The sequence below is a fragment of the Calypte anna genome, chromosome 9, assembly GCF_003957555.1.
Source record: "Calypte anna isolate BGI_N300 chromosome 9, bCalAnn1_v1.p, whole genome shotgun sequence".
In the NCBI taxonomy this organism is placed as follows: Eukaryota; Metazoa; Chordata; class Aves; order Apodiformes; family Trochilidae; genus Calypte; species Calypte anna.
In genome coordinates, this window is record NC_044255.1 from 5,588,346 (window position 1) to 5,610,526 (window position 22,181).

At 44.7% G+C, this 22,181-nt stretch overlaps 1 protein-coding gene across 4 annotated transcripts; it reads left to right on the plus strand.

Annotated features, from left to right (window-relative positions):
* The first annotated feature begins 220 nt into the window (after nt 1-220).
* Nucleotides 221-12,646, plus strand: PLEKHB2 (pleckstrin homology domain containing B2). 4 transcript variants are annotated; one of them, XM_030456393.1, is made up of 8 exons: nt 221-560; nt 3,856-3,903; nt 4,591-4,743; nt 4,952-5,054; nt 5,962-6,001; nt 6,515-6,604; nt 7,511-7,625; nt 8,558-12,646. In XM_030456393.1, the coding sequence occupies exons 2-8, from the start codon at nt 3,867-3,869 to the stop codon at nt 8,692-8,694; spliced, it is 675 nt and encodes a 224-aa protein (XP_030312253.1). In that variant the 5' UTR covers nt 221-560; nt 3,856-3,866; the 3' UTR covers nt 8,695-12,646. The 4 variants fall into 4 exon arrangements, with proteins under 4 accessions (XP_030312253.1, XP_030312254.1, XP_030312257.1 ...); XM_030456394.1 differs by lacking the exon at nt 221-560 and adding an exon at nt 696-775; XM_030456397.1 differs by lacking the exon at nt 221-560 and adding an exon at nt 2,667-2,692.
* The last annotated feature ends 9,535 nt before the right edge of the window (nt 12,647-22,181 follow it).

The following is a 22,181-nucleotide window of genomic DNA, read 5'->3' on the forward strand; positions in this document are numbered from 1 at the left end:
AAGTTTTGAAAAACTTAAAATAACCAGAAAAACCAGAAATAACCACGTAACAGATTCTGAGGAAAAAACGCGCGTGTGACCGGGCTGACCTGTGCAGAAGGATGGGCTTAAAGCACCGAGACCCCGCGTTCTGGGGAGGGAGTTGCTAACCCTAACGGGATCCCGCACCACACCTACCCCATCCCCGCCTCCCCGCATGCGCCTTCCCGCTAAACGCCGCGGGGTCCCACGGAAAACACGGCACGTCCCGCCAGGGTCCAGCTGCGGCGGAGACTAATCCCGCTCCTGTTCCCGATCTCCGTCCCGACCCCACTTCCGATCCCGCTCTTGTTCCCGATCCCGCTTCCCGTCCCGACTCCACTTCCGATCCCGTTCCCGGACCCGATCCCGGTTCCCGTCCTGATTCCCGTCCCGCTCCCGTTCCCGATCCCGGTCCCGATTCCCGTCCCGCTCCCGGGTTGGCGCAGGGCAGCGGAGCGGATCGCTGCGGGCTGACGTCAGGACGGGGCCGGCGCTTCCCGCTGGCGGAGCGGGGCGGGCGGCGGGGCCGGGAGCGGCAGGTAAGGGTGCGGGGACCCCAGCACGGCCCCCGGGACCCGGCAGGAGCCGGGGAGGGGGAGCGGGAGCGGCGAGGGCCAGGGCTCTGTGCGGTTGCCCGGGCCCCGCCAGCCGCCCGAAGGTCAGCGGGGCCGCGGTGCAGGCCGGGGCGGTCGGTGGGCCCGCAGCTGCCAGGCCCGGGAGGAGTCCCCTGAGTCAGGCCGGGCGCTGACCCGAGGTGGGACGGAGGTTTCGGGGCAGGAACGGTCGCCTCTTCGGGGTCTGCGGTGGCGGAGGGAGGCGGGAGCTGCTTTGCCCCGGCCTGGCCTGGCTGCCGGCCCGCTGCCTGCCCGCACGGAGCCGGGTGCGGGGCTGGAGGGTCCCGGCCGGCGGTCCCGGAGGTGCGGGCTGTGCGGGTGCTGGCTGATGTACGGGCAGGTTGTGAACTAGAACAGCAGCTCTGGGTAGAACTAATAGAAAATAAACACAAGGGCAGGGCCAGAAGGCCTGCGTGTAGCGAGGTGCAGAGTCGGGGAGTTCCAAACCCAGAAAATTCGCTTTCAGGGAGAGAGAGGGAGGTGAATCGGGATAGGTGTGAACGCTGAGCTGTGTGCGGTTCTCTGTCTCGGGCATCATCAGGGACTGTCAGGCAGGACTGAGCTCTTGAGTTGGGGCTGTGTTGCTAAGCTCCTTCCATCTCCATGGACTACAGAATCAGGGCCAGTGCTGGTTTGCATACTCAAAATTGCTCTGGTAATTATAAGCCACAGGTAGAAACATTTAAGTGTTTTTGAATTTTGCTTTTCCTCCCTGCCAGCTGGGTCTAAGAAGAATGGAACTGGAAAAGACTGTTGTATATTTCACATTGTATTCTGGGCAAAAAAACCCAAACTGCTCTTCCAGGGAATAGGAAGGAATAGTCCTCCCCATTTACTGCATCTCTGTGTTCAGTATTCCTGCATTTAGATTTCAGTGACCAAGGAACAAGGCTGAGGTTGGTTGGTAATTCATTCATCCATCTTTGTGTAAATCCCATTTTCCATGCTGGTTGCACTGAGCTAAACAAGCAAATACTACTCAGTTGCTGCTGATCTTGCCAGGCTGTCATCTAGCTCTGGAAATAATCTTCCAAACATAACCTGGCTTGATTGTGAATATGCCTAGGACTTCAAGTGAGTGTTTGTCCTTAAAAAGAATTGGTTTTGCACCTCCTACTTCAGTGCTGACAAAATCGTTTGTGTGATTTTTGATCTCTATCCAGAGCTGAAATTTTTGGCCCTTAAATTCAGTGTTTGGAAAATTTAGCTGTTGCATTTAAGGTGACGTGCAAGGTGCTGTACAGCTGCAGAAGCCTTTTTCCTTCCTCAGAAGCCTGAGATAACTTTGAGACTTTCTGTAACATGAGACTTTGTGAGCCTGTAATTACAGGCAAAACTTAATTGCCAAGTGAAATGTTTTTTTAATTTCCTCCCTTTTGTGTGTCTAAGTTAAATCTGGTTATACTGTTGTATAACTGAGTAGGTTTAAAGGCAGCAACAAACATTCCATGGCCTAATCTAGCACTTGGAACAGACTAGAAGTTCATGCAAGTTCTTTATTGGCTTTTAGACTATTAAAAGACCTCTGGAAATATATAGGAATTTCAGCTTAGTGGGCAAACTGGGAGACCACAGAAGCACCACTGCATTCATATGAAAACCAAGAGCAAGAAGACTGTTCCCTTGCAAAGGAGAATCTAAGGGGAGAGGAGAATATCCTGGTAGTAGGAGAATGAGGTTCAGGTGCTTTATACTGCTTTGTGACTTTGGAAGAATAAATTTGCCTCTATGTCTGAAACTCACTCTGTTTAGATAGGTGACAGCAGCATGCTTAGACCTCAGAACAGCACTGAGTGAGCAGGAGTAGAACAGGATGAGAGGAGTTTGACACTCTCTTTTGATGAGCTATCAGGTAAATGTTTGTTTTCCCAGCAAGCTGGTCCAAGCCACTATAGTAAGAAGTTTTATCTTGGAGTTTAAACTTCACCTGCAGGTAGTTCTGACTGTTACACCTGAGCCTGTACTGGATGTGGCATTTTTCAATAGGAAATTCTGCTGGCTGAAATCTTTACTTGTGTGTAACAGTATTTGCCTGGTACTCTGAAGAGGACAGAGCTGTAAGTAATGTCCAATAGACAGCATACATACATCTATCAGAAATTAAGTAGATGCTTACTAACTGTATTTTACTAGAAGATAACAGAATTCCCTTCTATTCCTCCCTCCCCTCCCAGCTTTAAACACTTTCTGTGTCTAGAAGGAGTTCCTGTATATTAAATTTACTGTGCCACCTTTTCCCCCTGCTTTTCTTATTCTGCTACAAGTAGAATTTTATTTCGTAACTTTAAATACGTGTCTCTCATACTGGCTTGCAAGCCCCACAGATAATTTCTAAAAAAAGGCAGCTTTCTCAAGGGAGGGTTAAAATGCTTCTGCTATTGCTTTTCTAGTTAAATTGCATCCAGATAGTTGTGATTTTATGAATCCCTTTAAGAACAGCAGTCAGAACACTGTTCAGCTATAAAATAAAAACTCAGCCTCCAGTATATCCTATACTTGATCTATTGTCTTTTGCATGCTCATAAACCAGAGTGAAGTGGCTGAGTGCTTAATGTCATGTCTGATAACTTGAATTTAATGCAGGACTCTTCCCATGCCAATTTAAGCTTCACTTAAAAGTCAAGGAGAAACGAGAGTATTAATTTTTACTTATTTCAATTCATCCTGGAGTGAGCTTGTGACAGTTTGGAAGAAATAGAGGTCATAAAACCAGCTTTCTCCTCCTTGTTTGAGATTAAACAGCCTCAGCTTTTGTTTTGGCTGGACTTTGAGCCAGGAATTTGAAACAAAACAAAACAGAAGAGGAAGTACAGATAAAGAGAGGTGGGGAAGAAGCCAGGGTGCTTAGAAATTGTGAGTGCACCATACAGGAAGCACATGGGTGTCAAGTGATCAGCGTTGAAAGGAAGTGGTGAGTCAGGAAGCAGTCACTCCAGGCTGGCTCTTCCCCAGGTTGCAAGAGTGGGAGCTGTAAGTTTGTGCATTTTCCATTTAAATTTAAAAGTGGTCCCTGATAGCCACAATTGCTCGTTTTGTTCCATTTATTGGTCCTACAACACTCGTTTTGCCTTACTGAATATCTCAAGATCTATTGTGTGTCTCTGCAATACCACAGCTGTAATAAATTATATTATACCAAGATGCCTCTTTCTAATGAATTATTGTGAAACACTGAAGGCTGCTTTTCTCCCCCTCACCTTCCTCTTCCTCTGTCCAACAGATTAAGCACCAATGGCATTTGTGAAGAGTGGATGGCTGCTCAGGCAAAGTAAGTCATGGCCTTTTTACCTTCTTCCCACTAAATTCTTCAAAACCACCAAAACAACTTAGTCGTCCCTATGTCTTTCTGAAAACCTTACCTCTATTTAGTGTTGGGGGGCTTGTTATTTTTACCTTTAGGACACTCCACGGAATGACCTGTCACAACAGCATTTTGATGTGACCTTTGGGTATAGCAGTGGGAAACAGGATATACCATCTCTGAGGTGTCAGAGTGGCATTCAGCTTCAGAGGCTGCTCTGTAATTTGTGCTAAGTGGAGACAGGGAAACCTTACCTGACATCTTCATGTCTTGAATTAGTCATGCCTTCTAGTTGGTGTTGCAGCAAGTTAGAATTAATGTGCCAGGTTGTACACTTAAAATAAACTCCATTGTGACTTTGAATACTACCTGAAGTGTGGAACCCAATTCTGTAATGTTTTGAAGTGGAGATTTAGTACAGGTTTTGCTTGGCACCTCACAATGTCTTGGAGCAACTATGGAGGATTTCTTGGGGCTTTTGGGGGTGTTTTTGTAACTCTTAGATGTAAGTACTTCCGAATATGTCCCTCAAAACTAACTCTGGTTTTTAAAGTACTATTCTACTTCCTAATATGTCCCTCAAAACTAACTCTGGTTTTTAAGGTACTATTCTATTTCCTAATATGTCCCTCAAAACTAACTCTGGTTTTTAAGGTACTATTCTACGGCGCTGGAAGAAGAACTGGTTTGACCTGTGGTCTGATGGCCGTTTCATATTCTATGATGACCCAAATCGCCACGATTTAGAAGATAAAATCCACATGAGAATCCACTGCATCAACCTCAGGGTGGGAAATGAATGTCGAGGTAACAATGAAACTTTCAGCTTTTGTACATTCCGAGATTAAACGTCTGCTGGTTCTTTTCCTTCTCTCATTTGTTCTGATACCATGGGTAGCAGTTACAACTGGCCCTGTATTTTTTTTTTTTTGTTTTGTTCAGCCTTTTGTGGGAAATGTCATCATGAAATCGTGGTTATAATTATTTCATAACTTGTCTATTTTTTCTGACCCAGATTTCCAGCCTCCAGAGGGGAAGCAGAGAGACTGTTTACTTCAGATAGTTTGCCGTGATGGGAAGACAGTCAACCTCTGTGCAGAGAGTGCAGATGACTGCCTGTAAGTCTGCCAGAGAATATTGGGTTTTGCTGCTACTTCCCCTTTTATCTTTCTTTTTATCTATTCTTAATTATTTTCCTTCCTTCAGCCTTTCAGAGACACATTTTAGGAAAGTTTTCAAGCAAGGCTTTCAGTGACAAAAAACATAGCTGTCCTGCAAGATGTTATCTAGCCATGCAAACTAACTGCAGGTTGAGTCACTGAAAGCAGTAAAGGGGGAGAAGTATAAAAATTTTAATAATATGGTTAATGCAAGACTTGCTGACCAGATCTTTTTGCATTTTTCCCATTCTCTGAGCAGTGCATGACCCTGCATAGTCCAAGGACATCTCAATAAGCAGTGAAAGAAGCATATTCCATTATTGTGGGCTCTCAGCTGGGTTTGGCTATGTATAGATAGATAACTTCTGTCATCACTGTTTGCCAAGTATGTATGGTGCACTGAGCATGCTGCCAGCCATATGGTGTGAGAATATCTATGGGAAGTGTATATACCTTCTGGTCAAGCTGTAACAGCACCACGAGTCAGCACAAATGCAACTGTTCAAGCAGAAAATATAACTTCCCTGGTGCATCTCTTCCTCTTACCTTCTCCTGAGCATGGCTGCACGCTGTGCTTGCAGTCAGGACCTTCAAAACTTCATCTCTTCCTTCTTCCCCATCTTCCTTCCTTCCTCCCCATTCCATCTCAGCTCTTCAAGGAAAGGAATTATTTCTCAGTCTTGGTGTATCTTCTTTCTGGGTTCATTTTAGTGTATCATTAGGCTTGGACATATGCAGTACCTTAATTTTTTCTCCAGCAGTATCTCTGCTTGCTAATCTTGGGGTTTTTTTTCATCGTCCTAAAAAGAAAAAGTGGTGTTAATTTTTAGCAGTGTTCCACTAAATAATGTGGGTTTTTTTTCAGGGCATGGAAAATCGCTCTCCAGGATGCCAGAACAAACACAGTAAGTATACCAAGTACCTAGTAAGTACCTAGACTTTATACTGATAGTGAAGCAGCACATCAGTGTTATGTCCAGCAGTTTACTTTGAAATCATGTCCATTCTTCTATGCTAGAGAAAAACAGGATGATGAGCATCATGAGGGGTAGGGAGAAGAATGATCCTCTGGATCACAAGCACATGGCATCCCTGCAGCAAAATCCAGGCAAAAAAAGGGGTATTTTCTAAAACTGAAGCTATAAACTTAGGGGAGGAGTCAGCCTGCTTCCATGTACACATGTGAACGTGTGTGTGCAAACACAGGCAAAAAATTGTGTGGCTTCCTATGGTTGATGAGGCATTTTTATTCTGCTCTCCAAGTCCTTTTTGCAGCTCTTTATAATACTCACTGCTTTCTTAACATGCAGGCTTGTCTAAGGGTTAGCCTTTCTTTAGGTTCAGTGTTAATTCTGGCACTACTCTGGCTGGCTGACAGCAGGAAAAGGTGGTAACTGCTATTTTTCCATGGTGTTTAGGGCTACGTGGGATCTGATGTGATGTATGATGAGACAGCCATTTCCTCAGCCCCTCCACCCTATACAGCTTATGCCACACCAACACCTGAGGTAAGAGTTGCAGCTGGGAAGTGTTAAAAATAAGTGAGGCAGCAGAAGCAGCCATGCTTTAAGCACTCAAACTGTGCTCCCAAATGTTTCACAGGTCCAGCTTTAAAGTTTGTGCAAAAGGAGTTACAGTAAGGCACTGAAAATCTATTGTCACTCCTATTTGAGATGGATTTCCTTTGACAGAGCTTGAGGCAGATTTAGTAGGGAGGTTGCTCAGTCAACTGGGAAAATTAAGCTTCTTAGAGACAGGGCAGAAGTTATTTGTCTGATCTTGAAAAATATTTGCTATGCATCTTTTAACATAAGGAGGTGTGACTGCACTTTCACAGTCTGTCAATACTGGAAGGATATAAAATCAGGAATTTGAAAAATAGGATTTAATGACTGGAGCTGTCACTGTTAACACACAAAGATTTTGCTGTATCCAAGATGTCAGAGCAACACAGTAACTCTGGCTCCTGGTTTCACAGTTCTTTTGCAGTGGAAGAGCAGCTTCCTCTTTTAGAGAACAAAATGGATCCAAAACCTACAGCTACAGAGCGTTTGTCCTGAATCTGACATTTACTTGCTAAAGAAAAAGTTGTTTGGGATCAGCTGCTGCCTACCTGGCATTTCTGAGCTCTTCAGAGAGCTGCTGTTGGCAGGAGGACAGAGAAAAAGCTGGCTAAGCTGCTCTGTGTGATAATCCAGGCCCTGCCTCTGCCATTCACTCTCCAGGAAGGTTGGAGAGTGAATGCTGCTCAGGAGTCAGTCAGCTGCTCTGTATCCTTTCCAGGGAGTAAATAGGCTGCATCAGTACAGACTGGATATTTTAGTGAACCTTTGACTCTATTGGAAACGAGGGAGGTGCATAATCAGATGCCCAGCAAAGAATCTCTTTGTAATGGACTTTTTAAATTTAATCAGGTTTATGGCTATGGCTACAACCAGTACAATGGTGTATGTCCCCCTCCTGGTCCTCAAGTCTTCTACACCTCCAGTGGACAAGCTTATGCTGTTCCCTATCAGTATCCATACCAAGGTAATCAGTCTCATCCACATCCTTCACCTTCCCATTGAAGTTCTGTAAGTGAGTCTCTCTGGTTTGATTTATCTCCATCCTTTGCCACCCACCACATCTACTTGTAACTGGAAACAAGTCCCTTCACCCTTTCACTACAAAGCAAGTGCAGTGAAATTTGTATAAAGTGATTTTTAATCTTCCTAATTGTCAAACTAAGTGATCCTTAAGGTCCATCTCAAGCCAAACCACTCTATGCTAATGTAATCCCAGTGCACTTAAATAACTTAATAGCCTCTTTTTGAAGCACGCAACTCTCAAAATAGGTAAGCAGCCTGTTTTCTAAGGAAAGATAAAGAGAGCCAGAACAAGATTGATTCAGGACTCCATAGTGGGCACTGATGGAGCTTTTGATTCATCTGTTGCTCTTATACCTAACTTAATTATTTCACCATTGATACTCACCTACGACCTCAGAATTAAACGTAAGTTCCAAAGGTAAATACACTTCCAAAACATGACTGCAGCTTACCTGCATGACTAGAATTGCTGTAAGGCACTGCTTTGAGCTTTGTGAAGTCTTCTCTTGCTCTCAGTTTGTACAGCTTTCAATCCTAGTAAAAATGGAAAGAGAGTAAAATGTTAGGGTGTGCTTTTAAGCTTAGTCACCTTAATTTAGGATTGGCTGATACAAATTCAGAACAGTGCTGTTTTACATTTGTGATGTAAAAGATCTCCCAGATTTTAAACTCTTCCAAGGCTAGAGGTGTTCCTGGGCCTCTGGATTTATTTAATAAATGTGGGAGATGATTCAAAGCCAAGGGGTATTCTACCTTTGTAGCTGACATCATCTGCAGTGGAAGGAAGAAGGAGACAAAACAGAGATGTTTTGGAATCACAATGCTATTAAAACATTTCTTTTCCTCTCCTCCTAACACTCTCTTCTTACCTAGGACCTTATGGGCAGCCTCCTGCAAACCATGTCATCATTCGAGAGCGTTACCGTGACAGTGATGGAGATCTTGCCCTGGGAATGCTTGCTGGAGCAGCAACTGGAATGGCTCTGGGATCATTATTCTGGGTCTTCTAGCTGACCCTTTCCTTACCTTTGTAGTTCCCCAAACCTTTATTGTGTGCAATAATATATTGGCAACGTTACTTACTGTTAAACTTTAAGAAATGCAATAGTTATTTTTCAGTAGTGACATCTTATTAAATGATTCTTAACTGTCCTGAGGAGAGTTCAAAGGCACCCTTTAGCTGAGTGGTTGGAGGTGGCACCTGCTGCTCTTAAATCCTGTTCAGATGTTGGGAGTTCTTAGGGTTTGTGCTGATAAAGATCAAGGTGAGCACAAGTGTAACATGGTAGCAGTCACCACTTTTGTGAACAGACTGTTCTTATAAACACCACAGAAAAAAATGGGGGTTTGGGGGCATCTAAAATCTTGTCCTACCAGGAGATTTTCAGTAGCTCTGCAAACCCTGCATTGGTTTATTTGTAAACCAAACATTCCCTGGCTTCTAAACATTCCCTGAACCAACCTATGGCTCAGCAGAAACTCCTTGGCATTAGGAAGCCTGCTATGCTTGAGGACTTTTTTGCCTGCAGATGGTAGTGTATTTTTTATGGATGGAGTCCTGTCTGTCTCCCCATCCAGGTGAAGTTGTCTTCAAGAACATATAAGCAAACTGCTAAGAGGTGGCACCACTCCTCAGCTCTTTTGTTGTCCTCCCAGAAATGTGAATGCTCAGTGGCAGGGAAGACCAGTGGGTTTTTTTTGTTCCACCTCCCTCTTTACCCTGAATCCCTCTTGATAGTGAAGTAATGGATCTTTAGCTTGGCAAGTGGTCTGTCTTGTCTGTAGAGCAGTCACCTCAGACCAACCCCATGCTGAGGAAGAGGCCACTGTGACCTCTCTGTCACTACTGGCATGGCACTGCAAAGTCTGCAGAATTAACTTGAACAACCCTTTCCCTGTTGGGCCTACCAGAACCCCTCTACAGGCTGTAACAGTCAAGAGAGGAGAGACAAATAGCACAAGTAGACCTTGCACACAGGCACTTTGATACCAGCTGCTTTGCCATGGCTCCTGGGGCTGCCTTTTAGCCTCCAAAGTTTCCTGAACCAGGTTCATTATTGGCAATTAGTTTTGAGCACAGCTGAGCCTGGGTTTGTTCTGTGCACACTCCCCCCCCTCAAGTTCAGCAGCTTGTTTCCTTCCCTCACTTGGTAAGGAAAACACTCCAAGGAACCTGGCTGTCTTTGCCTCACAACATGTACTCCTGCAGGCTGCTGTGCTAGGGATTGTGATCTGGAGTGCAACTGGGATGCATGTTGTGTGTCCTGTTACTTTATCCTGTTAAAATCCATGCTGAGCTGTGCTTGGCAGGGGAAAGAAAGCTCTGAATACATGTGCTTTCTTCTTCAGGTAAAAGAGGTAGGGTGCCTAAGTTGAGTTCTTTATAGTAAGAGGACTTATTTTTATACTTTCAGCTTCCTGTATTCATACTGTTTTAATATGTTGTCTTATGCTTTCATTCAGAAGTAGTTAATTTCCTTAAGCTTTGTGGTGTTGCTGGTATGTCAGGAAAGATGAAAAGAGGTGAGACCTCTCACCCACATAAATTAAGATCAAGCTGCAGCCTTTTTCATTGCACCCTAAAGCTGTCTTGGCTCCATCCTACAGATTTAAGCAATAGGTCTTGGGACAAATTTGAGTAGCAGACATGGGAAGCACTAAGCTTTACATGGCTCTTAGGACCAACTCAACAAACAGGAATAACTGTAAAGTAAACAGATGTAATCTTGGCTGCATTACTAAGAGTGGGCTTGTTTCAGGGAATGTAAACTTATTTCAAGAAATGTTGGCTCTGAGCTGTACACCAATGTGTGTGTGCATGTCCTTTCAAGGATTAATACAAACTCTGTGTGTTCTGCCAGTGCTATGTACTGAAAGGACTTGCTGGGGGTTCAAAAGAAGACTAGAATAAAAGTTTTCCATTGCTAGTCCCAACCAAAATAAACTGGAGTAGAATACTAAAATTCTTTTAGAGGCCTGGTACTCTGGGGGTCAGAAAGAGATGGTGACTTCCTGGAACTTGAGTGAATCATTTTTACCCTTTTAAAGCTCTGAGATACCTTGGAACTGACTACAGCTCTACACTGCTGTTTAGTTTGCACTTTGCAATGGAACTAGGTCTGCAAAATGCCTCCATCTCCTCTTTTCCCTGTGTGATACTCAGCTTGTAAGAGGTGGGGAGACTAAAACAAATGAACAATATTGTGATTTCTTCTGAATTTCCTAATGATTGTGAAAGAGTAGCAGAAAGTGAATCAGCTGGTAATTTATGTTTAGAGTTGTGTTGTGTGTGTGGTTTTTTTGTTCTTTGCCAGAGCTGTTGATCACAAGAGGGGAGCATCTCTTGTGCTTTCAGGAGATAACTCTATATAGGTCCCCAGATCTTCAAATCAGGTATCTAAGATAACAACTATGTTGATTCAAAAACATTCCTGGGCAGTATTTAGTGCAAGAAATGATCTTTTTTTAAGAGTTCAAATTGAAGTAAGTCTTCATGAAAAAAATAAAACCAAAACCAAACACTACCTCTTCTCAAGAGGAAAAAAAAAATTACAAATAGAAGCTGAAGCTTCTAGTTCTACCTTGGTAACAATAGGTGGCTTTATACAAAAATAATGAACTACTTTTCTACCCTGGCAGCAGAGGCATTTAGAAGCTAGAGAGCAAATGTACAATTCTGGATTAGAGCATAAGATGGAGGGAGCAGTTACCTTCTTGCAGGTGCTTGCTGCCTTTCTGAGCTCACAACAGACACAGAGGTGGAAATATCTTGGTGCTCAAAGCAGCAGCACAGGGGTAGCCACTTGAATTCATGGTTGTTGAGGAGATGGTTTGCTCATATCTCTCCTAATGTCCATCTGGATACAAGCATGACTCAGTTGCCTTTTTCTGCCCAGTCCAGTGTTTCTGCAGGCTGTGTAGATGCTGCTGTGAGCTGAAGCTGCAGGGCCAGAGTGGATTTTGGGGCTTGGAGGGACTGCCATGCCAGAATCTGCAGATAGGAGATACCACAGTGATGGGAAGAGGCAGTGGGTGTGGTAAGATCATTTTTAAACAGAGTGAAATGAGAGTCCTAGAGAGGTGTTTGTTTCTCAGCAGTGCTGTTGATGATGCTGTGATGGCAACATGGCAACCAAGCATCTGCTTTCCTACTGGGGCCAAAGACTTTCTAATGCTATGGGAGGTCCGCAGCCACTGAAGTGCCACTGTTTCTGCAGTGTACATTCTTTTTAAGGATGACTAAATCTGTTGTATAGCAGTTACAGTCAATTCAGAATTAATATGACAGTGCTTACAAAGGTCTTAAGTCTCTCTGCTCATCTGTGACCAGTTACTTTTGGATTCTCAGTTATGGACAGCTGGAGAGAGGCCAGAGAGTGGGGTGGAAAAGCTCAGCCTTTTGCTAAGTCCCACCACTTTAAAAAGCTGAACAATGGTTCCCTCCCCAATTCCTACTTTAGGTTGAAAACATAGCTATTGGCTTCTTTTGCTTGAGCGTGTGGGCTAGAGAGCCTGCCTCTTCTGGTAAGTGCATATGAAGCAGAGAGAAGGAGGTGGGAATGTTTCTGTACAGAGCAACTACTGATTTCTAGCAAAGACATCTTTTCTGAAGAATGTTCTGAGCTGTGTCTAGATGGGACTAAAATGTCACACCAAACTGGCTTCCTTGTGTTTGTTCTTCAGTAGAGACAGAGTAGGTGATGGAACCAGCTAAGCAAGCTGAGTAAAGGAGAAAATTCATAATTCCTCAGCTGTGTTTGTGGCTTTTCTTCCTCATGATATGGCTAATATAGATATGTGTAAGTCATGGAACTAGCATGCAGCAAATGTGCCTCCTCCCCCCCTTGAAGTCCTTCATGTTCTTGTGCACCCTGTATCTTAGCTGCTGTTTTATTATTTCCTCATTCTCATTACTGATCTACAGCAAAATACTTCTAGCAATAAAATTCATATTTAAGTGTATTTGTTCTGTATTTCCATGTTTAGTGGCCTTTTTACAACATTTCTCAATTAAGTTATAGACAGGTATATGTTTTTCAAACACTAGGGCAGTTAACAGTTTTCCTATGCAGGGAAACAGTGCCATGATCCATGATAAATTCTGTCATCTCCAGCCATTCCTAAGCAATTACAAGGCTGACTTTTCATGGTAGAAAAATTAACTAAAGCAACTGTGGCAGTTGGAGGTAGAGCTCAGGCTTAAATACCTCAGCCATCTCAGTTACCCTTTAATAAAGATGATGTAAAGTCTGTGAAATCAGCAAAGTAACTCCACAGTAAAACCACTATCCCAAAATTAGAATTAAAGCCTATTTCTCTTTTAAGGGAGTTGAAGGCTTTGCCTCAGAAATGCTTAATCTTGGATATATGCAATGCTGATCCAGATTTACTGTTTGACACTGTATTATCAAATCATCAGATTTGTACTCTTTAGTATTACAGTAAGCAGCTTGAGGCACAGATGCTGCTCTGGGCTAAATGCTACTTGTTGCTGTATTGCTGTTTCTTTTTTATTAATTCCTTCAGTGGAGTTGGGCACAATAAGTTTGCTTAGATAAAACCACTAAGGAGCTCTGCCACCTAAAGGCTCACTACCTCGTACTTTTGCTGGGAATTAACCTATTTGTCAGAAGGATCCCAGTACATTTTGTAACCTTTGTAAATCCTTGGTTTAGGCACCTTTTGGTTGTACTGTTGAGGGGTAGAAGGGTTTCTTTAGACAGTTGTCTGAGGGAGGAATGAGAGCAAAACTGCTATTTCAATCAGTCACTTAATGTAGGAATGCACATGGCTCTTCTCTCCAATATGCTTTGCTGGCTACACTTATTTTATCCAGCTCTCAGTTCCATATGATGGATTTACTAGGCTAAGGAGACTATTCTGTACACTTTGCTCATCAGAGAACCTTGACTGAAATTTCTATACTAGAACAAGTTGGGAAACTAAATTTGGTCTGCAAGACTCAGCAATTGCCAGACTCCTGGACTGGCAGCAGATTAGAGAATAAGCTTTACTGCTTTCCCTTCTACTACATTCCCTGTTGTGTCTGTGGTACTAAATCATAGTCATTTAACTTGGATTGTATTCCTAAAAAACCCCTTCATTTGTCCCTCTCTCCTGTTGCTGTTCCACTACAACACTGAGCTGAGTGTGGAGCCATTGCTGGTCTCTCCAGTTAAGTGAAGCTGCAAATTCTCCCCTCTATCACCACTTCCAGTATGCTGAGAGCACTTACCTACAAACCAGAGCTTGTAGCAGCAATGACAGTAGTGCACTGGTTTGGGAGTCTTCTGATTATCACAGGTTGTCTCATTAGGTTCCAGACTTCTTCAGGCATCTCTAAAATGCTCCAAGACTCACTGGGCAAATAAAAATTCCAGATGTTATCTGCATTCATAATTTAAAGCTTAAGATCTAATTGATGATGATTTTGAAGGTGCAAGTTCTGAAAGTTTCAGACTGACAATACTGGACTTAAACACAGACCATGGGAGTGGCTTTGAGAAACCTGGGCTGATGGGGTTCATCTTTTGGAGGAAGGGGAGAGCATCTTTGGCCACAGGCTTGTCTGTTCAGTAAAAAGGGTTTTAAGCTAAGAGTTGCCAAAGGAGGGCATCATTAATCTATCCCATTGCCACCACTTTGAGACCATTTTCAGTAGGAGATGCTCTGGACCTGGAGAAGGACCACAGGTCAGCAAGAAAACACCTGAAATGAAGGCAAATGTAATCCTCAAGGGGGATCCAACTTAAATGCCTCTATGTAAATTCCCATTAAATAGGAAACAAACCAGGAGGTACAGACATGTGCATGCCTGCAGGGCTACAATGTTATTTGCACTACTGAGGGATGGTGGGATGACTTCCATATTCCATGGGTATGGATGGGTCCAAGCTCTTAAGGAAGGACAGAAAAGAGAGGAGGGGATAATGCTCTCCACATCAGTGACCCATTGAAATCCCTAGAGCTCCAGCTGGGAATGGATAAGGAGCTGACTCAGAGGTTGCAGGTTAGAGATAAAGGGAAGACAGGGGCAGGTGGTACCTTTTTAGGGGTCTGCTAAGGACCAAGCAGATGAAGCCTTCTACAAATCGACAGAAGCAGCTTTGCAGTCACAAGTTGTGGTTCTCCGGGGGGATTTCAGCCACGTCAAAGGAAAGTCCAGAGTGTGTGAAGGCAAGGACAGGGAACCTGGGAAGAGTAGGAAGAAATTATCCCATCAGCCGGAGATCATGTTAGGAAAGGTAAAGCCTAGACAGAATTAAATTTGGCCAGGGATCTCAAGGACAACAAAAAAAATTCTTATACAGCCACACAAAAATTCTTATACAGCCTTTTGGGCTCTGGGTCGGACACTCACAATCCGAAACCCGCGGCCATCCCCGGGGGATGGGGCTGGGCCGGTACCGCCGCTGCCCACAAGATGGCGGCGCCACCCTGGCCATGGAGCAGCGCTCTCCTCATCCCCCCTTCTTTCTCTCTTCCTGCGGGAGCTAAGGGATTATTAAAATAATTCCGAAAGGCAGAGTGCTTTCTGCCACCCGAGGAAACCCCCACCGACCCCCCGGCAACCACCGCTGGGGTCAGGAGGAGGTCGGTCCGCAGCTCCCCCCCCAGGTACCTCCATAACAGCGGGAGCGGGAGGAGGAGAAGGAGCAGAGCATCCAGCTTCAAATTCCAACCAGGGCTCTCCTAGGAAATCCTGTCAGCATTCAGGCCCCCCAGAGACCCTTGCTGTCCCCTCAATCCTGCAGGGAAGCCGTGGTATTTCGCCTTCACCTTTATAAATGGATTTTATCAACGCTGTCCCAGTCCCCACAGGAGCTCTGAATTCGGCAAAAATAGTCTGGGCTAATGGTAATGATTGTATTAATGAGGAGTGGGAAAAAAAACCCTGCAGGTTTGCACAGTTTGCATGTCTGCAGTGTAATAATTTCCAAGGCTGCTGGGGATCACAAGCAGTTTTTCCCTGGGAATGCTAAGACACATTCTTGTCCTGAAAGGCTCAAAATCCCTGACTGCTCCACAGCTGAAGAGCTGTTTGTGATAAAGCCACATGATTTTTTTTTTTTTCTGTTCCTAGAAACGAAGGAGGATTTTGTTTATCCATGTTCTCGCCAAGCTTGGAGTTGAAGTGGCTTTGCTCTAACCTGGGGCAGCTTCCAGGCTTGGAAAATGTCAGGTCCAAGAAGAGGAGTAATTCCTCCTAGGCTGGAAAATGTCTGGAAAATCAGTCACACAGCCTGGCAGGAGCTGCCAGCCAAGCACAGGGAGGTGAATGACAGCTAGTGACACCCTAAACTGGGCTCTGGATATTCCCAGCTTTAATGCAGAGGCTGGGGCTGGAACTAGGATCTTCTGGGTGGATTTTCCCAGCTCTGTCACAGGCAGTTTGTTTGATGTTCGAAAAAGCCACTTGATGGTGTCACAGGTCTGGTTCCCAAAAGAGGGAAACAGACAAGTTAGCAAAAAGCTGTAAGTTGTGTGGGTGCAGGGAGGATACAGGGCTGTCAGTACTGTCTGACATTTTCAGACAACCTATATCAGATATGACTGGAAACAACAACAATTAACAGTGTTTAAAATAATAAACAGCCTAGAATAGAGGGCAAGGGCTGGTAGTTCAAGAGCACGATTGTGTTTCTTTACAAAGAAGAAGGGACAGGAGGGCTGGAAGATATTTTAACCCTTGCTTATCCAAAGCAGGCTCAGCTCCACCACCTTGCAATCCATGCAGCAAATCCCAGCCCTCCCCAGAAGCCTGAGTCCCAGGAATGCCTGAATCCCATCCCACTTGATGCAGGTAATTAGGGCAAACAAAGACTGAGCATTATTCTAAAGTGGGGGGAGGAAAGGGAAAAAACCACAACTATCTTTGCACAGAGATTTCAAAAGGAAATTTTAAATTTCTGTCTCATTTTAGCTCTACAGACAGGTAGCATCAGTTTAGAAACTTTCTACCTTCAATTCATAGCAATGTAAGCATCACCAACCTGTACTTTGTGTTCCCATCTTTCAAACAACTGCTTAGTTCAGCAGATGGAGATGCAGCTGTGCTGTGCATACCAGACCATGCATGATAACAGCCTCAGAATTCAGACTCTGAATGCATTAATTGAATGTCTGAATCATGAGTCTTTACAGACTGTGCTTTAAATATTTTAAAATGTTTTTTGCTTTTGCAATGACTGCCTGACAAGACACACAGGGCACAAAGAAGGGCACAACAGGGAGATGCTTTTAACTACCCTGAAAAACATCGAGGTTGACCATTTCACTGTCTGAAGTTCCTCCTCATGTGGAGGTTGGATAGAATGCCAGGTGCCATCCCTCTGTGCAGGCACAAATTAAGACAGGTAATCGGATGCCTGGAGAAAACATATCCAGGTAAAATCCGTCCCACTAACACTGGACTCTTTGCCTAGTTCTAGAAGTCCCAGCAGAGGTTTCTCAAATCAGCTGCTCAACTCCACAAACCACTTTAAATTTCCATGTTCCTCAGTTTGCAAGTGACTACACCATCTCCCATGCCCATCTGACATCTCCAGTGTCAGACTGTGCACTGATTTGTGCTGGGATTTCAGCATCAAAGCCATGACCAAGCATGCTGGGGCCATCACTCAGAGCCCTGAGCCATGGTTCAGGGAGGTGGGAAACACCCCTGCAGGATGGTAAAACCAAAATCAAACCAGAATATTAAAGAGCCCAGGAAAGAGAAGAGGAAGAACAAAAGGAGGCTAGAAAACAGGAGAGAAATCATCAGAAACAAAAGCATCAGGGACAAAGGCAAGCAGTCTGTTGTTGGTCAAGGAAATGAGTCTGGATTTCACACAAGGAAAAGCTTTTTTGGATCCTCCTGTGATCTCATGCTGGAAATAAGCTAAAAATCTCCCTCTGTTTGGTGTTTTTTGGGGTTTTTTTTTGGTGGGTTTTGTTTTTTTTTTTTTTTTTTTTTTTTTTTTTTTTTTTTTTTTTTGGCTTTCCACACACATAATTAATTAAAAAAAAAAAAAAAAAGGAAATACTAGGTTTGACTGTGGTGGGTTATGGAAACAGCTGGGGCACAGCAGGTCTCTTCTGATCCAGAATGCTTGCTCTACAGGAGAGCAACATAATGGGAGCTCCTAATACAGTACAGGAATGAAGACAACCCCCTTGCAACATCCAGCTGTGTGAATAACCATACTTAATATTTACATGTTTTGGCAATTCTTGCTTATAATGCCACCCACAATTAACACTGTGCTGAAATTTCAGGTACAGATTGGAAAAAAAAAACAACCACAAATATCACTTGAAATTAAACAAAGAGAATAATAAACTTGCTTTACAAAGTCACTGTACATTTAAATGATATCTACTGTTACTCCTGGGTTGTGAACAACAGAAAAACTGCTAAGCTAGGTAACACTAGGGTAGGTGCTTAAATTTTTTTTCCTGCTATCCAGCAGTCACCTGATGAGCAAACTTGCCTGGGATCTCAAAGGAGTAAGAATCCTCTGTTGCTAGAAACCAAATCATTGATGGTCATTGTGAAAGTGCTCTTTAGCAAAAGAATACAAGAGATCCTCATAAGGCAGATTTATTGATCCTGTTAAGAGGAGCTGACAGAACTTAACTATATTACACAATAAGGCAATTAATATAAACTTACTCCACAAGTCTAGAAGCCCACTTGCAAGTACTATTTCACCACTCAATTATAACCAAGCTCAGTGAGGACAGTGCAGTATCAATGATGCAGAACTGTCAAATGTTAAGGGTGGTGGACCAAAAAAAGATTGCAAAACAAGCTGAAACAATAAAGATAGAACAGTGACAAATGCCCTTTTCCTCCAGATTTGCTCTTAAGTGCTAGAACATTCATCATTCTAAGAGGATATTGGAAACAACAGTGTTTGCTCTGGAGTAACTTCATCTAAAATGGCTTGTGCTAAAATGTTGAAATTAAAATACAGTTTACAGAAGAACTTCAGTGGTTTCCTTGTGCAAGAAGATCATTTGCCTATTCCTGAGGCTAGCTTATAGAATCATAGAAAGTCAGAGGTGAAGGAGCTGAGGAGGGACAAGCCATCCAGGAGAGAACCATCTCTCAGAATCAGCTGGACAAGGGATCAGACCCAGCCAGCACAGGGTTAGGAAGTGTTACAGTTTATAGTAGAAATAAAGTAATATTGGTTGTAAAATTTTAAAATGGACAAACTAAGAGTTAGAAGGGGCTCGGGTAGACTAAAACTCTGGGAATAAGTAACTAGTTAAGAATGAGCTGACCCTTACAAGAACAATGATCAAAGGAGAATAAGGAGTGTGTTGACCCCATCAGCAATAACATTAATCAAAAGGAGAATAGTTAAGCAAACTGATGCCATATACCAAAGATCAAGATAAAATATTGTATCCAGGTGGTGGGCCAGGTGGTAATGACAGCTGAAATGGTAAACCGTGGATTTACAGTTTAAGAGATGACTATCTATTGTTATTTGTAAGATCTATGTGACTGTTTGTCTATTGTTATCTGCATGATCTATGTGACAGTTTGTGACTAAAATTTATGTAACTCTGTACGTGGCCTGTAATGAAAAAAAGTATAAAAGCTGAACCAAAAATGAGGGTCTTCGGAACCCTGACTTTGGACGCTAGTCCTCAGGCTTCCCGGGCCCTGAATAAAGCACCGCATAAACTGACTCTGTTGGTTTGTGTTTTTGGTTACGGGCAACAGAAGGGCAGGTCCTGTCTGGCCAACCTGAGCTCCTTTTCTCATCAGGTGACTGCCTGGGGGATGAGGGGAAGGCTGTGGATGTGGTCTGCCTGGACTTCAGCAAGGCCTTTGACACCGTCTCCCACAGCATTCTCCTGAAAAAGCTGTCAGGCCACAGCTTGGACAGGGGCACTCTGTGCTGGGTTAGGAACTGGCTGGAGGGCCGGGCCCAGAGAGTGGTGCTGAACGGGGCTGCATCAAAATGGCGGCTGTGGTGTCCCCCAGGGATCAGTGTTGGGCCCAGTTCTGTTTAATATCTTTATGGATGATTGAGATGAGGAGATTGAGTCCATCATCAGCAAATGTGCAGATGACACTAAGCTGGGGGGGAGTGTGGATCAGCTGGAAGGCAGGAGGGCTCTGCAGAGGGACCTGGACAGAGCGGAGAGTTGGGCTGATTCCAAGGGGATGAGGTTCAAGAAGGCCAAGTGCTGGGTCCTGCACTTTGGCCGCAACAACCCCATGGGGAGCTCCAGGCTGGGCACAGAGTGGCTGAGAGCAGCCAGGCAGAAAGGGAGCTGGGAGTCTGGATTGCCAGGAAGCTGAACAGGAGGCAGCAGTGTGCCCAGGTGGCCAAGAAGGCCAATGGCATCCTGGCCTGGCTCAGGAGCAGCGTGGCCAGCAGGTCCAGGGAAGGGATTCTGCCCCTGTGCTCAGCGCTGGGGAGGCCACAGCTTGAGTCCTGTGTCCAGTTCTGGGCCCCTCAGGAAGTTCAGGAAGGAGCTTGAGGTGCTGGAGCAGGTCCAGAGAAGAGCAAGGAGGCTGTGAAGGGATCCAGCACAAGTGTAATGAAATGAGGCAACCAGGTGCCACTAATTACCAGGGAGTGAGCATGAGCTTGTGTCGAGCCCACCTGTGCCTAATTAGGGTGGACCCCCACTGCGCATGAGCAGGACCAGGGGGCCAATAAAAGGTGAGTCCTGAAGCACAGGCTCAGCTCAGTCCTGAGTTAGCTGGCAGAGAGGTCAGTTGCTCTTGGAGCAGCAGCACCTATCTGGGCTAGTCAACTCTGAGAGCCATAGGCTTAGAGCATTGCTCGTGAGTGTCTGCTGGAACACCTGGTTGGACTTCGAAGCGCCATTCCCTAGGAGAGCTTCGTCTTGCTACACACAAGTCCTGTGAGGTGAGGCTGAGGGAGCTGGGGGTGTTGAGGCTGGAGAAGAGGAGGCTCAGGGGAGACCTCATCACTCTCTACAACTCCCTGAAAGGAGGTTGGAGCCAGGGGGGGGTCGGTCTCTTTTCCCAGGCAACTCTCAGCAAGACAAGAGGGCAGGGTCTCAAGTTGTGCCAGGGGAGGTTTAGGTTGGAGATTAGAAAGAATTTCTTTCTGGAGAGGGTGATCAGCCATTGGAATGGGCTGCCCAGGGAAGTAGTGGATTCTCTGTGTCTGGAACCTGATGCACTCAAAAGAGCCTGGATGTGGCACTGAGTGCCATGGGCTGGGAACCACGGGGGGAGTGGATCAAGGGTTGGACTTGATGATCTCTGAGGTCCCTTCCAACCTAGCCAATTCTATGGTTCTATGATATGATTCTCTGTGTCAGTAAGAGGGCTTTGAGCAGTTTTATTGCCCCACTGTGTACACCTGGGATGTATAGGTGAGGATAGGGTGAAATGCAGGGAAAAGTCCCAATGTAATGATGGGCATCAGAAACTGCAGGCAAGGACTGAGGAAAAGGAGGAAAACGGACCTAGGATTAGGTCTGCTTGGTTTGAAAGTTTCCCTCTGCAAATGCTCTTCAAAAGGAAGCATTTCTGAAGAGGCCCTGGGGAAAGGTAGGGGGGAAAAAAAGGCGAAGAGAAAAAATGCTTCAACTGACAATGACAGAGAGGGAGAGAACTGCATGGTAACCTGCCATCCATCTCTTGCTAAGATTCATTATTCATGGCTCAGTCGTGTGCTGCTAAGTTTTAAATGTCATGTAAAGTGCTTTTGGAATTCATTAGCTGAAAAGATATTTACTAGGAAGCAAAAAATGTTATTACTCAGTGCAGTGCCAACTAAATTGGAAATTGCTTCTTTGCTTTTCAGAGGAGCTGCAGCTCCTGTGTTTGCTGGCCCTTGGAGCTTCCCCATCTTCAGCCTTTCTAAACCAGATCTCACATCCTCTCACATGCGCACTGAAGGGTTGTACTTTTCTGCTTCATGCCAGCCTTTGTCCCACTCACAGTGCATTTTCTTTAGCACCCAGGAAATCCTTAAAACACTCCCTACCACACAGGGGTATGCAGTTGCTGACTGACTTTTTCCATGCCCCTGGGGCACTCTCTCAGCCACAGTATTTTATCAGCAATTAGCAGTCAGGGCTGACTGAAGACACCGTGCTGTTTCTGTGCATCACAAATGGGGATGCTGAGTTGCAGGATGCTGAGGTTTCCAGGGTCCTCATCTTCCCTTGCTGCTCACTCCTAAGCCTGGCACAGTGCCATTACCCTAATCACTCCTGTACTAATGTCTTCTGCTCACATAATAATTTCTTTACTAGCAAAACCATCCATATCCTCCAGATACTTAAGCTACCCATTTTGTGATGGTTAATGGCTTTGTAATGGTGCTCATCTGTCATCCATTTGAAACATCCTTGCTCTCTCCACTCACCCATCTTCAATGGCTTCACTTCTCATCAGACACAAGCATTTCTGAGAAGTTTCAGGGAGGCACAATGAAGAAAAAAGGAGTCCAGGGAAAGAACTGAAATTCAAACTTCCCAGGCAGCTCTTCATAGAGCACAGATGGGC

What these genes read in the sequence shown, in the direction of transcription:
- PLEKHB2 (XM_030456393.1), top strand. Translation starts at nt 3,867, where the DNA reads ATGGCATTTGTGAAGAGTGGATGGCTGCTCAGGCAAA. An exon ending in AGGATGCCAGAACAAACACA is followed by an intron (nt 6,002 to 6,514) that starts GTAAGTATACCA and finishes CATGGTGTTTAG; the next exon opens with GGCTACGTGGGATCTGATGT. An exon ending in CTATCAGTATCCATACCAAG is followed by an intron (nt 7,626 to 8,557) that starts GTAATCAGTCTC and finishes CTTCTTACCTAG; the next exon opens with GACCTTATGGGCAGCCTCCT.